This window comes from Egretta garzetta, unplaced genomic scaffold (genome assembly GCF_000687185.1).
Source record: "Egretta garzetta isolate BGI_Z169 unplaced genomic scaffold, ASM68718v1 scaffold240, whole genome shotgun sequence".
In the NCBI taxonomy this organism is placed as follows: domain Eukaryota; kingdom Metazoa; phylum Chordata; class Aves; order Pelecaniformes; family Ardeidae; genus Egretta; species Egretta garzetta.
Genome location: NW_009258480.1, coordinates 420,579 through 436,656, shown reverse-complemented (window position 1 = coordinate 436,656; position 16,078 = coordinate 420,579). Strand labels below are relative to the sequence as shown.

The 16,078-nt window shown below is 33.8% G+C and overlaps 1 protein-coding gene across 3 annotated transcripts in view; it reads right to left on the bottom strand.

The window, feature by feature from the left end:
* CSMD3 (CUB and Sushi multiple domains 3) overlaps positions 1 to 16,078 on the bottom strand; it is a 699,407-nt gene that overhangs the window by 392,636 nt on the left and 290,693 nt on the right. For all 3 annotated transcript variants that reach the window (XM_009643918.2, XM_009643926.2, XM_035899525.1), the window contains one exon: positions 6,416 to 6,540. In XM_009643918.2, the coding sequence (XP_009642213.1) occupies positions 6,416 to 6,540 (125 nt within the window). The remainder of the gene's footprint in view (positions 1 to 6,415; positions 6,541 to 16,078) is intronic.

Genomic DNA, 16,078 nt, shown 5'->3' with positions numbered 1-16,078 from the left:
TCTTGGCACTTATCAGGCTTGGAGGGAAATGGTAAAGCCTTGACATCCTAAACAGGGAAGGGGGGGGCGGGGAAATCATGTCTTCTTTTTTCTGCAGATCTTTACTGAGGATGGAATATGCTGTAGCAGTTTTCTGTATGTTAACCACCTTCTGGGAATGGTAAGATGATCAGCTAATATCAAAGAATTCATCAATCTTTTAGTTCCTTTATAATTCTTCTGCCAGATAACCAGTCTTACAGTACTGTAATTAAAACAATATATGGGTCCATAATGGAATTTTTTCCCCTTTAGCAAATGGTAAAATGTTGCCTTTCAGCCTCTCGTCATCCTTCTTCATATGTTTTTCTCACATTACCTTAGAGAATTAATAAATGTAAATGAGTAGGTTAAAATAAAAATGCCAGTATGTGATGCTTATGAACTGGGGACAAAATCATGAGATGAAGGGATGGGATGGAGTGCCTGAGAAGCCAAATGTCTGTCACTGCTTCTAGAACATGAGGTAATACATCTCTTCACTAGACCTAATGAGTCTTTGTTAAAGAGAGTTTCTTCTCACTACATGTACAATTTTAAAAAGTTAGAAAAAAGTTCACAAATAACCTAACACACACAAAAAAATGAAATTATTCTACTTCTACAATTCTTCAGAAGAATTTCCTTAGACATCTTGATGTGATTCACTAATTATTCACCTGTATTTGGGAAGATGTAGTCATTCTACATGTGCAAAAGTGAATTAATACTGAATAAATACTGAATTAATACTAAAAGAATATCGAATTTGTTAAAATGACAAAAGCAACTGCATATTTTATATCAATAAACACCACTGAATTACCTAAGAATGAAAACATAATTCATGACTGTAAGATAATGTGATGAATATATAATACAAAAATAATTCCTCCTCTCATCTGAACACTGGGAAAGCCCCTTCTAAAATACCAAGCCCATTTTTAGAAACTGTATTTTAAGAAAGACATGGATCCTTTGGGAAAATGATAAAAAAGTCTGGAGGTGTATAAATATGACCCATGAAGAAAGACTGACTGAACTGCTGTTGGTTAGTTTAAAGAAGAGCAGGAATTTAAATAAGATGAATTAAGTAACCTGCTCTTTATATAGAAACGCCTATTGAAATAAGTTGTTTAAGCACAGCAACAAGGGTTGACATATGAATTAGAAAAATTCTTCTACTTTCAAGGTTAATGGGCTGGAGTGCTTGAGTAGGATCTAAGAGCACTTTCCCTAGAAATAAATAGATGAACATCTAAGATTAAATACAGCTGGAGGAAAGAAGTAATGCTAACCTGTTAGGAACACTTTCAGCCCTACCTGTTAGGAACACTTTCAGCCCTATTTATCTATGATGCAGTAATTACCCGTATATATGGGTGTGTGTATACATATACACATACATTGTTAATCAGCATCATATTTAAGAGACCAAATATCTGTCTGCATTTCAGAAAGAAGTGAGGCAAAGTGAGGTCAAATGAAAGATATTGAGTCGATGAATTAATTGTTTTAAAATCACTTCGCTCGGTGAAATGAACTGATCAGAACAGCAATACGAAACAAAAAAACCTTTAAAACCAATTTAAATATATAGTATCATTTGTTCCTTTTTCTACTAATAATCCAAATTACTTCGTAGCCTATTAATTGGATGATCATGATTTAAAACATAAATTTTGTTTCTCCTTTAACTTTTTCAGATACGAAGAATTATTTCAAAAAACACTTTTTCTTTCTACAGATTAGATGAGTTTTTCCAAAATACTGTAATTGTTGCAGAACTTGTTGCTGACTTGCCAGCAGACTTATAAAAGGCAGCATTCATAAATGTTTCACAGGGTCTGAAAAAAAAGCAAGCAGAAAACAGGAGCGGCAGGCATGAAAATAAAAAGGCTAATCGACCAACTGTGAATAGATCTATCTGTTTCATTTCCTGAAACGTAAACGAGAGGAAGAGATTTATCAACTGGCAAATAGTTTCATAAAGTAGATAATTGTCTCTGCTTAAGCAAGTTGGCTTTGTAATAATGGCATTGCCCATTAAACTTTCTTGAATGAATGAAGTCACAGAGAAGTCGATGTAACCAGTCATGTTATTACAGCCACATGTATTAAGCGTTTCTTGGTTTACAAAATACCTAACAATTGTGGAAGTTTTCATCTTTCAAATAACAGACTACAACTGTAATTCAATGTGCAATAAATGCCTGGGCAAAGATTCTTATGTCATCTTTTAAACATTCTTTTTTGTTTCTCAGGAAGGATGGGAAGGCAATGTTTGTTCTGATGTCCTGTAACAATGGTATGCTATAAGATTTGCATAAGGTAAATTAAATTGGAACAAATTTTAAAATCCCCAGCAGAATTTTAGGTTTGCATGATGCATTGATCTTGAAAAAGGCCAGCTAAAAAAAAGTGTCTGTGAAGGTGAATCCACTTTAAAATTTCAATAAAAAGCAGAAATTGACCAGTCAATTTTATCTGCTCCTTATCTGCTTGCCTACAATGTAAAGCCATACTTTCCTCACAGCTCCAAATTCTAACTGCTTTCTAATACACCTTGTCCATAAATCACAATGGGGCAAATGCCTTGATTTCCTGCCATATTTCTTCACCAGGTCCATCCACCCAAGCTGATGCTATTTTGCTAGGGTAATTGGAGATATAAATTACAAAATATGTTTAAAACAATAAAAAAAGATGAAAAACGAAGGATAATTGCTGGCAAATTACAAGATAATCCAACTGCAATTAAATCTAGTCAGGATAGCTAATATAACTTTGCAATTTTCTCATAATCTCTTCTAGCAGTCAGAAGGTTCAGAAATCAGCCAAAACTTCAGGGTAGTATTTTCCTGGAAACTAGTCTAAGGTCTAAAAGATGTTGATAATCTGAAATATTTGCTTAAATTTTGAAAGTGATGCATCTGTTTTCCTTCTCAAAGTCCTATTAAATTTCTCCTGGAGAAATGCTTCAAACTTATTCCAGATTCACCTTCATGAATATGATTTTATGCCAGTTCCAGCTGGTATTATATGATAACTCCTAAAGAGAGTTAATCTTTCATTTTTGGCAGGCAGATATACTCAGCCACTCATGCCCTATGACAACAAGTCCTAAGGATTTATGATGTCAAATCAAATGCATCTAGCAGAACTGAAAAGTTCCTGTTTAGAACTCTGCCCAATTGCAGTAAATTAATGTAACTAATTACTAATATTCATGTGCCATTTTTGAAAAATGTATCATTACTGCAGAATTTTTGGTGTGTGCACAATATAATTTCTATAAGAGAATGAAAACAATTGCAAGCTGTACTGTTCAAATAGAAAACACCATGATTAAAACCAGTACTTTAAGTGACATTTCAAAGAATAACAGGTGAAGTATCTAATGCACCACCTGTGCCCTTGTTATCTGCAAAGCTGCATCAGTTCACAAAAAAATATTAATTTTTTGCATAAAATAGCATTTATGCATGATCACCTAATTTGTTTGTCCACATGGTTTGCACAGAAACATGCAAGTTCAACAGACAGATGCACACATATTTATGCACATATTTTCTTCATATTAACACATGATATTTATGCTACTTATGCAAAATTATTTTAAAATGTTTGTTGTATGATCTGTGCATGAAACTTAGAGAAAACATAATTATTAGTCTAAAAGAAAAGTTTATATTTCACATTTAGTATATCGGAGAGTCTAACTGAAACATCTTGTTAATCAAAAGGACCAAAATTATAGCACTTCAAAGATATTTAAATCAGTAATTTTAATGCAAATAATGACAGTCTAAATCATTCCATATTTGACAAATTGTAATATATGTCTTGTTTTTCACCATATGACATTGTATCACTTCCTAACAACTTAATATTAGTCCTCTGCTTTTTAAGGTGGAAGTAGCTAGTTCTATGACATTGGTGAGTGTAAAGAAGTGAAACACAGTCCTCTTGTGAATTACCTGTTCTACCTAGGAATAATGGTGGCCTTGGGCATTTAGGTAACACACGTTCTGCAGTGTCGCATCTAGATAGAAGTTTATCAGAACTGTTAGCCTCCAATGGGTTTATTGCTTTCTTTTTCTTTCTAGTTTTGTATTAATGTTTACTTTATCATCAGATATGTGTTTACAAATGTGATTTGTAAATCATTATACAATGTTAGTTCTAAATATAGTCATACTGGGAAAAAATCAAAAGTGGACTAAAGAATGTAGTTACCCTTTTGAGTTTAAGCACTTTGCTACCTGCTGCTATTCAGAATTCAGAACTTATACAAAAGTGAAAAGCAATAAAATTAAGAACCATTTATGCTTGAAGGCCATAGCCAAAATGAGCTGTCTTTCTAAACTTACAAGTAGCTATGAATACATCTCAGATTACTAAATTTTGTTATCAAATACATAATACACAGAGGGTGGCAAGATTTGCAGTGAAGTTATCATTTATGTTACCATTTATGTGGGATATGAAAGCCAAAAATCTTTAGAATGTCATATTATCATGGTTATTATACAAGAAATGTATAAATCCTGTCATGCAGTCACACTTATATGTGATGTTAAAGATGATTTTTTTTTTTTATGAAACAGTTTTGAAATCTGGGTGTTCTTCCATTTATAAAACACAGAAAATAAGGATTAGAAGAACTTTGAATATATTTAGTCCATCACCCCAACTCAAGATAAGATTAATTGTATTTAAACTACCCTATATATATATATATATATTCTTTACTTCAGAAAGTTTTGTTAGTGTCCAACCATAAACCTTTTTATGCTTTCCCTCTTCTTTGTCTGGATTCTTCTTTCTCTAGATCAAAGCAGCCCAGTTCTTACACACTTGTTTATACAGTTATATTTTAGTGAATTTTGAGCCTTTTTAATATTTTCTTGTGTCCTTTTTTCACTGGTCTACATCTTTCTTGAAACCTCATTTCCATAGTGGAGAAAATCAGGGGTACTCACACTGTATACCTTTAAGCACCTAAGGTGGAACACAGGATCCTTGAATTAATCAGCTGTGTCTGACAGCCTCCAGCAAGCAATCCACAGACAAGACTAATAGATGCTGTCACACCTAATTTAGGATATGTGAACACACTGAAAAACTCTAATAGATAAAGCTTTACTAGTTCTATTATAAATAAAGGTTTCATTTATGTACATTACATGATTGATTCTGCTATACATGAATGTTTGTGTGTGTGTATGTCTCTTTAGCAATTTCTAGTAATTCTCCATACATATAGTACACAGTAGTAGGATATAAAATGTTAATATTATGTATCTTTATACATATACAACTAAACTTCTTGTTTATGTAATATGTTATTATCAAAGCATATACTGGCATGAACCATTGTAAACCCATTTCTGCAGCAGTAACACCCTTTGAGTTTTTCTTCATCTTAGATTTGGGTAGCTACCTACATGTACACTTCATTCTTATCCATAGTGAGTCACGTTTAGACTGTCCTGCTATTTTAGTAGCCAGAAAAAAAAAACACCAAAAAACCACCCATGTAATTTTCCAGCTTTTGTGGATTTCTGCTATACACCATCTGGATACAACCCTAAGACTTTTTTTCCCCCTTCCACTGTTCAGAAATATCTCAAAGCATTCTCTGGACATTAGTACAAATATCCATAACCTTGAATTACAAGATAAATATCCCTTACATTTCCCATACCCAAGTGCTCTTTGTGAACAAACTGTACTCTTCAATATTAGTCTTTACTGTTACGTCAATTTACATGTATACATACAGACTAATATTTTCATTACATATATATTATATATATACACACACACACACACACACTAATACTCTCATTCCTTGATTCAGGTATTCATCATACTTCTTGCCATAGTATTTGGACATCAGATATATTCAGCAGAATTACTTTGTTCTTTTCTTCTCTTACATTTTTCTTGTATTTTTTGCCATTTATCCATTTGGTCAGGGTCAAAACTGGGTATAGACTTACTTCTCCAGTCCTTGTTGATTCTAAATTAAAGTCTTACTGATCTGCTTAGCAAAAATGTAATGAAGATAATGCTTATTGTATATTGAATCACTGCAATTTTAAAATCCATTTGGTGAGTCTTCATATTTAACATGTAATAGATTTTCATCAGCTCATTATGAAGTGACTTTCGTAATGTAAGATCCCAAGTAAACTAAAGCATACTGAAATACAGACAAAGTTCATATTAAAGAAAACAATATAGGTGGCACCTTTTTTACTAAGAAAGTGGGGATACTAGGACTAAAACTTCATGTATTTACAAGGTAATAAATTAATAGGATTGGCTATTAAACAATAGATAGATGTGAAATGAACGAATCGTTGTAAGGGTAAGAATTTCTCTTTACCTTTGCATACAGGTCTATGATCACTCCATGCAGCAAAAACTTCAGCTATCCTCTGACAGGTGATACTTTTTGAACCTTGCAGCACATAATCTTCATCACAGGAGAACTGTACTGTTGCTCCCAAGCTAAAATCAAACAATGAGAGAAAAAGCATTTTTTTTACAAATAGATATCAGCCAGTTCTTCCATTCTTTTAGGTATGACAGTCCTGACAAACAATTCAAACATATAATCCAGTAAATATGATTGTTTTCTCTTATTAGTAAAAGGCTGCAGTCTATGTACTAGCCTGACAGTGCATAACATTGAGCCCTCTCTGGGGTCCCTTTGGCCAGAGCTGATTTACCTCTTTTTAACAGTTGTGTGGAGGCCAAGTAACTATTTTCTGACCTATCTTCTGCCTTCTATATAGTGCAGGTTTGACAAACCTGGGCGCTGTTTTACAAAGAGTAGGTATTTATGTTATTTGAAGCTAGAAAGCAATGAGAAAGAGATATAAGGAAATCACCTACAATAAGAGCCAAAAGGTCAACCACAAGACTAAGGAAGAAATCCCCACTAGAAACAATGTGTTCTTCCCAGTGAAGACCTCAGGATAGAGATGACTTGCCGTAAACGTCCCCTGCCCCAATCCTTCTTGGAAGAAGTCTGGTGCTTTTGACTTTAGAACCAGAGGGACATTGGAAGGGGGAGCAGAATACCAGACAAAAGGATTAGATATTAATAAGGTTTCTTGTATTTAAAAAAAAAATGGTATATTATTAATAAGACTTTCCTGTATTAATTTGGACTAGGAATGCATTATTGTAATTAGACTAGTAAGAGCTGGTTTTTATATTTTGATTAGATTTTAATTAGGCTAGCAGTAAAGTCTTGAATCCATGTAAATGGTATGTTTTCTGTTGCCAACAGCAAAATTGTGAATGTAATAACTACCAAACAAAAGCTACAAGGTGGATATTACGAACTTTTGCTCCTTTAACTGACATATGTTTCTCAAATTAATGGAAGAAAACAAAAGAATTCTAAAAACACCTTTCTAGGTATTTAGCTGTGATTATTTATGAAGTGATAATTCTGGCATCAAAAGATTTTGTACTTTTCCATATGGAACTGACATTTGGTGTTGTGAACTTGGCACAGAACAAAACAGAAAATAATCCCAGAAAAACTTGTTTTGTTTGTTTGGTTTTGGTTGTTATGTTATGTTTTTCTGAGGAGAGAATTATTTGTGTTTTTTTTCAATTTGGAAAAGTTGAAAAACCCAATACATAAATGTGTATTATTGAGATAATTCTTCTCCTTTAATATCATTATTGTTTCAAGTCCTGATTACAGTTGAAAACAGTCAACATATCAAGCCTTTCTCTGATATCAGAATCTTACACTCCATAATTTCAGATTGCTGTTTTTAAAGGTTTGTCTTTCACAGTTGTAAAATATCTTTATGAACTGTGACTGTGGGCAACCTATAGCATCACAAAGGTCTTCAGAGAGCACCTTTTACCTTACCAGTTGCTAATGATTGTCATTATGTTTTTGAATTAAATGTGGGTTTATTATTTATCCTATTCCTTATATAAGACTGATGAGGAAGTATCATAAAGCTTCAATTTAGTCTGTTACCTCATGCTTCTGCCAAAAATGAGTGGCATTTGGGAAATACTCTTCCCTTCTAAGAAAGAATAAACCCAAAAGACTAAAGCAGAGATGTTATTGAAGAAATTCTGAGAAGAGTCAAGTAAACTAAAAAATTATATTTTAAAAATCTCATGTATAGAGATACTGCATTTTTTAGTGAAGGATGTAAAGGTAAGGAATTTGGAGGACTACCATTGGTTTTATCACCCTTTTAGTGGGTACTGATAAAGGTTTATGTTTTGGTCTTAAAAACATATGATGAAACCTTGCAGAAAAAAAATAATACAGTATTATTTACCAAACTCCACTGCGGTTGTGTAAAGATACTAACATGCACGTGACCCAGACTAGCATTTTACAATAAGAAATACAATAAAACACAGAATTTTGAAAAAGCTTCCAAAAGGAAAATGTCATAAAAGTGGAAATGTACAAATTTCACTTTCTTTCATTATCCTTATTTTGATATAGCTTAATATTAATAAATATTAATACCTAACACAAATTACAGGACCAATGGTATTCCCTAGTCTAGTCACAGCTAATACTATGGAAGTTAGTAAGTATAAAGCACTGGGGCACAAAGACTCACTCATAGTTGTGTTGATATTCTGTGAAAACAGAATAGAAATGCTTATTCATGGCAAATTAAGGAAAATGCTGAAGTAAAAGCAAATAGCATGAAGTAAATTATTTTTTTAATGGCATTTGTCATTTTACTTTTGTTATCATTTCCCAATGATTTTGTGTACACATATATCTGTATATGAAGCTTTTAAAAATCAGTTTAGAAGTCTGAATACCTCAAAACTATGTAAGGATTGATTTTCTCTACTAATTCTTCTACAATGGAACTGAAGGAGATACCTTCTTTAATTAATTACCTGTGCAAAAAAGGAATTAGTTGGTATTTTGGTGTTGTTTTTTTTTTTTTTATTTTATTTTTCTACAGTTCCTTGAAAAATCTTTCCTCATAATTTGGTCATCATGAAATTAGTATACCATCAATACTGAATAGTATCAGACATTTCATTCCAACTCAAACATATCAAGATATCAGATCACAGACTCAATGATTTCAAAGAATTCTGCCTAGATTTACATTTACATTCAACCAGGACCTAAATTAACTCTTTTTCTGGGATAATACTCATACTAAGCAATTTTCAATTCTATTCTAGTCAAAATACAGGGTGACTTTTGTTTCATAACACACTTTTTGTATATAATATCTACCAGATCTCAGTGTCAGGTTTATTTAAACTTTTTCTTAATGTATAACCCCTCAAAGGATCTTAGGAACTTTCCTAACTGCATTTGCTTTGATAAATGATTTTGTACATACACATGGCTTACAAGAATTTGGCCATGCTGTGCATGCAGTTGTCTGGATATTTTAAAATTAAACATATAAAATTAAACATGGTAACTGCCCAAAATTTGATGTTGTAGGAGCTTTCCTGTGTGACCTTGTAAGTCATGGAATTATCTGACTGTCCTCAGGTGGATCACTATCCCATTTTCCAGCCTTTGTGATGTTACCTATTTTAAAAAAAAAAAAATGGTTTGTAAATCTCTGTAAGCAAAGCCTCTGTACTGGCATAGTTCTTCATTTATCTAAATAAATTATTTAGGGCTCCTTTATAACACCCTAAAGCTCGCACTTTTGCAAAGAGGTTGGAAGAAGTCTGAGGATATCATTCAATAGCGATAGGATTTCACTATTGATTTGGCCAGGATCTTCAAATCTGGGTTTGATCCCACAAGGTATAGCATTCCTTTCTTCTGAAACACATACTAAAATTAATTTTTGTCTGAAAGATTTGGCTTGTAAAGAATAAGCCATGTTTTTCTTTCCTTATAGATGGGGATTTTAGTGCTGTAATACTAATTTCATTTTCAGTAAAATTTACAAAGGCAGACAAAAAATAAAAAGACTGAGCACACATTCCAGAGATTAGCTTTTGTTAGGTAAGCAATTCAAATACAACTATGACGAAAATAGCTAGTAAAGAAGATTGATACTAAAAAGAACATGAATAAGTTTAAGGGAGATATTTGAATATGGTGACAGCACAATATAGCTGATGAAATTTGGGGAGTACCTGGCTTTAAGGAGACATAGATAATAATTAATGAGGACATGAAAGATGATATAGTCACCTGAACTGACATCTCATAAAATGGGCATTTGATAGTGGATAAGAGTTCTATAAACTGTTCCAAAACTGGTTCCTGTTTGTATAAGAAATAAGAATGCATGTGAAAGAAAGGGATAAAGAAGAGCTGTAGAGTCCATGAAAGACAGGGGAAGATATAAAAGTGAAAAACTGAGAAAAATAAAAAAGTAAACATTTAAAAGCCCTTGCAAGGTAAAGCTGAAAAGCTTCTATATGAGTCTGAGGAAAAAGAGCCACAAGGCCAAACACAGAATTGGAGGAAATTTCAAAATTATGAAATAGAATGATCTTATCATTAAAGTTAAAAATAGTCAGCTAGTCCAGTGACTGTATGGTCAGGAAAGTTCAAAAGGTAGCAACTGGGAGGAGAATAACAGCTTTCTCAAGGTTAGATTTCACAAGAATCTATCTGCTGTAGAAAGTCATGTTGAGAAAATCTGAATCCTTTTGATTATTAAAAAAAAAAAAAAAGAGCACCTGAAAAAAAAATATTTCCTTTAACTAAACATGGACTGATTTAAAGAGAGAATACTGAGCAGAAAGTACACTCTTTACTAAAAAAGTTGAACTGATGATCTTTTAATATTAAAAAAAAAAAAAAAAAAAGAGCACCTGAAAAAAAATATATTTCCTTTAACTAAACATGGACTGATTTAAAGAGGGAATACTGAGCAGAAAGTACACTCTTTACTAAAAAAGTTGAACTGATGATATCAAAACAGTAACTGGCAAAAATTCCAGAGGGTTGAAATTATTATGAAGCCTTTACAAGACTGATAATTATTTTTATCGCCTCCAAAAGTATAAATAATGCTCACATTACCCAACCCACTTTATTTGTCCAAATCAGTTTTGGTATTAAACTGATATTTGATAGTATATGACTGCAAGCATACTGGACTCATAAACACAGTAAGATCAGAAAACTTCCAAAATCTGTAATGTGTGCCATGTGAGTGACGTCTAACAAGGACAGTTATATAAGCAGATGATAAAACAGAATTCTAGGAAAGAAAATGGAAGAGCCAGAGTTCGGTTCCTGTGGCAGATCAACTCAAAAAGACAACATCAAAAATCAAAAAGTGCTTGTTTAAGCACTTCCTGTCTGAAAGGTGAGAAAAAGGACACAAAAAAATAATATAACCCCTCAAAGGATCTTAGGAACTTTCCTAACTGCATTTGCTTTGATAAATGATTTTGTACATACACATGGCTTACAAGAATTTGGCCATGCTGTGCATGCAGTTGTCTGGATATTTTAAAATTAAACATATAAAATTAAACATGGTAACTGCCCAAAATTTGATGTTGTAGGAGCTTTCCTGTGTGACCTTGTAAGTCATGGAATTATCTGACTGTCCTCAGGTGGATCACTATCCCATTTTCCAGCCTTTGTGATGTTACCTATTTTAAAAAAAAAAAAATGGTTTGTAAATCTCTGTAAGCAAAGCCTCTGTACTGGCATAGTTCTTCATTTATCTAAATAAATTATTTAGGGCTCCTTTATAACACCCTAAAGCTCGCACTTTTGCAAAGAGGTTGGAAGAAGTCTGAGGATATCATTCAATAGCGATAGGATTTCACTATTGATTTGGCCAGGATCTTCAAATCTGGGTTTGATCCCACAAGGTATAGCATTCCTTTCTTCTGAAACACATACTAAAATTAATTTTTGTCTGAAAGATTTGGCTTGTAAAGAATAAGCCATGTTTTTCTTTCCTTATAGATGGGGATTTTAGTGCTGTAATACTAATTTCATTTTCAGTAAAATTTACAAAGGCAGACAAAAAATAAAAAGACTGAGCACACATTCCAGAGATTAGCTTTTGTTAGGTAAGCAATTCAAATACAACTATGATGAAAATAGCTAGTAAAGAAGATTGATACTAAAAAGAACATGAATAAGTTTAAGGGAGATATTTGAATATGGTGACAGCACAATATAGCTGATGAAATTTGGGGAGTACCTGGCTTTAAGGAGACATAGATAATAATTAATGAGGACATGAAAGATGATATAGTCACCTGAACTGACATCTCATAAAATGGGCATTTGATAGTGGATAAGAGTTCTATAAACTGTTCCAAAACTGGTTCCTGTTTGTATAAGAAATAAGAATGCATGTGAAAGAAAGGGATAAAGAAGAGCTGTAGAGTCCATGAAAGACAGGGGAAGATATAAAAGTGAAAAACTGAGAAAAATAAAAAAGTAAACATTTAAAAGCCCTTGCAAGGTAAAGCTGAAAAGCTTCTATATGAGTCTGAGGAAAAAGAGCCACAAGGCCAAACACAGAATTGGAGGAAATTTCAAAATTATGAAATAGAATGATCTTATCATTAAAGTTAAAAATAGTCAGCTAGTCCAGTGACTGTATGGTCAGGAAAGTTCAAAAGGTAGCAACTGGGAGGAGAATAACAGCTTTCTCAAGGTTAGATTTCACAAGAATCTATCTGCTGTAGAAAGTCATGTTGAGAAAATCTGAATCCTTTTGATTATAAAAAAAAAAAAAAAAGAGCACCTGAAAAAAAATATATTTCCTTTAACTAAACATGGACTGATTTAAAGAGGGAATACTGAGCAGAAAGTACACTCTTTACTAAAAAAGTTGAACTGATGATATCAAAACAGTAACTGGCAAAAATTCCAGAGGGTTGAAATTATTATGAAGCCTTTACAAGACTGATAATTATTTTTATCGCCTCCAAAAGTATAAATAATGCTCACATTACCCAACCCACTTTATTTGTCCAAATCAGTTTTGGTATTAAACTGATATTTGATAGTATATGACTGCAAGCATACTGGACTCATAAACACAGTAAGATCAGAAAACTTCCAAAATCTGTAATGTGTGCCATGTGAGTGACGTCTAACAAGGACAGTTATATAAGCAGATGATAAAACAGAATTCTAGGAAAGAAAATGGAAGAGCCAGAGTTCGGTTCCTGTGGCAGATCAACTCAAAAAGACAACATCAAAAATCAAAAAGTGCTTGTTTAAGCACTTCCTGTCTGAAAGGTGAGAAAAAGGACACAAAAAAATAAAATCCTGCAGGAAAGCTATATAATCCTTCTGGACCTGCAGTGTAAGAATGGCATCCATAAAGGCCAACATATTGACTATCATGAGCTTGTCAAGATAATGTTAAGAAAATGGGTCTCAGGAACTTAAAAGCCTAGTCAAGACTAACATTTTTTTAATGTTTTCCTGTCATTATCTACCTGTACACTCAGAAATGGAAAAACTTTAATTCTTTCACAGTTGCCTAGTGGGAGAGATCCTTCTTGTTTCTGCTGATGATATTTTTTCTCCAATACCTTTTATCTATGACATACAAGAATTCAGTTCAAATCCATCTTTCTCTAAAAAAAATTTAGTAACTGAGTACAGGAGGGTAAAGTGTCACTTCCCTCTGCAAGTATAGTACATGGGATGACATAATGAGGATTCAAAAAGGACATGCAGATTACTAGGAAATAATTATTAGCTCTAAGACTTAGTTTTCTCTAGAACACTTGGCCATGGGTTTGATGTAGGTCTGGTGTAGTGACATAGCAGCAATTTTTTTTTTTTTTTTTTTTTAGTTAACGTAATCTCAAATAATTTGAGGACTATGTTATAGGATGACATTGACAGTATCTATTGCATATCCAGAGGTACTGCATAAGGACAAGTGGGAGGTCTGATCAAAGCCTGCTGTTATGTTAGAACTACAAATTGTGGAGAGAGAAAATCAGATCATGGAAGCTGGTTTTGGGGCTCCTATCCCTGGAGTAGTCTAACTCTGAATTGTGGGAAGGTATTATTTTAGAGAAAGCTGGAAGAGTAGTCCAAAACAGACTGTGCAAAGAAATTACCAAAAAATCATGTGGACAACTACAGAATCACAGAATGGCAGGGGTTGGAAGGGACCTTGGGAGATCATCTAGTCCAAACCTCCTGCTAAGGCAGGTTCACCTAGAGCAGGTTGCACAGGACTTCGTCCAGGTGGGCTTTGAATATCTCCAGAGAAGAAGACTCCACAACCCCCCTGGGCAGCCTGTTCCAGTGCTCTGTCACCCTCAAAGTAAAGAAGTTCCTCCTCATATTCAACTGAAAGTTCTTATGCTTCAGTTTGTACCCATTGCCCCTTGTCCTTTCGCTGGGCACCACTGCGAAGAGTCTGGCTTCATCCTCTTGACATCCACCTTTAAGATATTTGTCAGTGTTTATGAGATCCCCTCTCAGTCTTCTCTTTTTCAGGCTAAACAAGCCCAGCTCTCTCAGCCTTTCCTCATAGGAGACATGCTCCAGTCCCCTCATCACCTTTGTAGCCTTCTCTGGACTATCTCTATTACACGCAGTTTGACTGCCTGACTTGATCCAAACTGTTTACTGGATGAAGCCCCTTAAAAGTGTGTGTAGACTATACCTGTTTTGAAAATCTCAAGAGAACTGAAGCATTCTTGGGAGTTTTCAGGACTGGATAAACAAAACCACAGCTGATCTGATTTAGTGTTGGCATTAGTGCTGCTTAGGGCAGGAGGTTGAAGTCGAGGCCCTCTCAAGGACCCTTCCAATCAGTATTTCTATGACTCACTCAAGCTGGTAAATTTATTTTGAATTCATCTAAAGCTTTTCCATCTAAAGAAGTTCATAGCTTCAAAAATGCGCATTTGACCTGTGTCTCTCAGTAACGTTATCTGACAACTTCTATTTCTAATAGGACAAAATATAATTGCTATTAGGTTTGCATATTCAGGTAAAAACCCCAAACTTTGAATATATTTCCATTAGAAAACAAGTATGAGTAAATATTAACTAAGACAGTTATACACATTTGAGAAAGTACTTTAATCTCATGTCTCCTTTTGAAGTCTCCATCATCTGCTCCAAATTTAGGATCCCTCTTTAAAGAACACAAATTAAAAGCAATAAGAAGGGGGCTAAAATGAAGCTATAGAATCTTTAAAGGATAAGAAAGAGCAGGTTTAAAATTTTGAATTTCATATGAAGATTATATCGAATAGTATTATTTTAACAATTGGCGTACGTGTAGAAAAATAACTAATTTTAAATTCTTTTTTTCCATTATTTGATATAGTCTTTCAATTATTATTGAACAAGAATCAATTATGCAGTGAATCAAAACCTCAAGCTCAGCTGTAACAATAAATTGTATTATTCGGCATATTGAACTTACATTTCTCTTGTAAATTTTGTGATGGATAGGTGAGACAGACTAGAAGAAGGAAATAATGTAGTTTGGATCTTTGCACTGATATGCAGGAAATGCATCTGAATTCGTACAGAAGTTAAAGCCATACCTAACCTTTTAAGATTATGCACAGTGAATCCAATTTTCTAATTTAGCAACTTTCTACACACTACTGATCCATAATTATTTATATGCCAGTGTCATGGTTTAGCTGCAGCTGGCAACTAAGCATCACACAGCTGCTCAATCACCCTCCTGCTACCCTCCCCGCAGTGGGAGGGAGGAGAATGGGAAGAGCAAAAGTAAAAAAACCTCATGGGTTGATATAAGAACAGTTTATTAATTGAAAATAATAACAATAATAACAACAACAACAACAACAATAATAATAATAATAAAACAAGTGGTGCAATGACTCACCACCTGACTGATGCCCAGCTAGTCCCCGAGCAGTGATCACCCTGCCTCAGCCAACTCCCCCTAGTTTATATACTGAGCATGACGTCATATAGTATGGAATACCCCTTTGGCCAGTTGGGGTCAGCTGTCCTGGCTGTGCCCCCTCCCAGCTTCTTGTGCACCTGGCAGAGCATGGGAAGCTGAAAAGTCCTTGACTGGTGTAAGTACTGCTTAGCAACATCTAA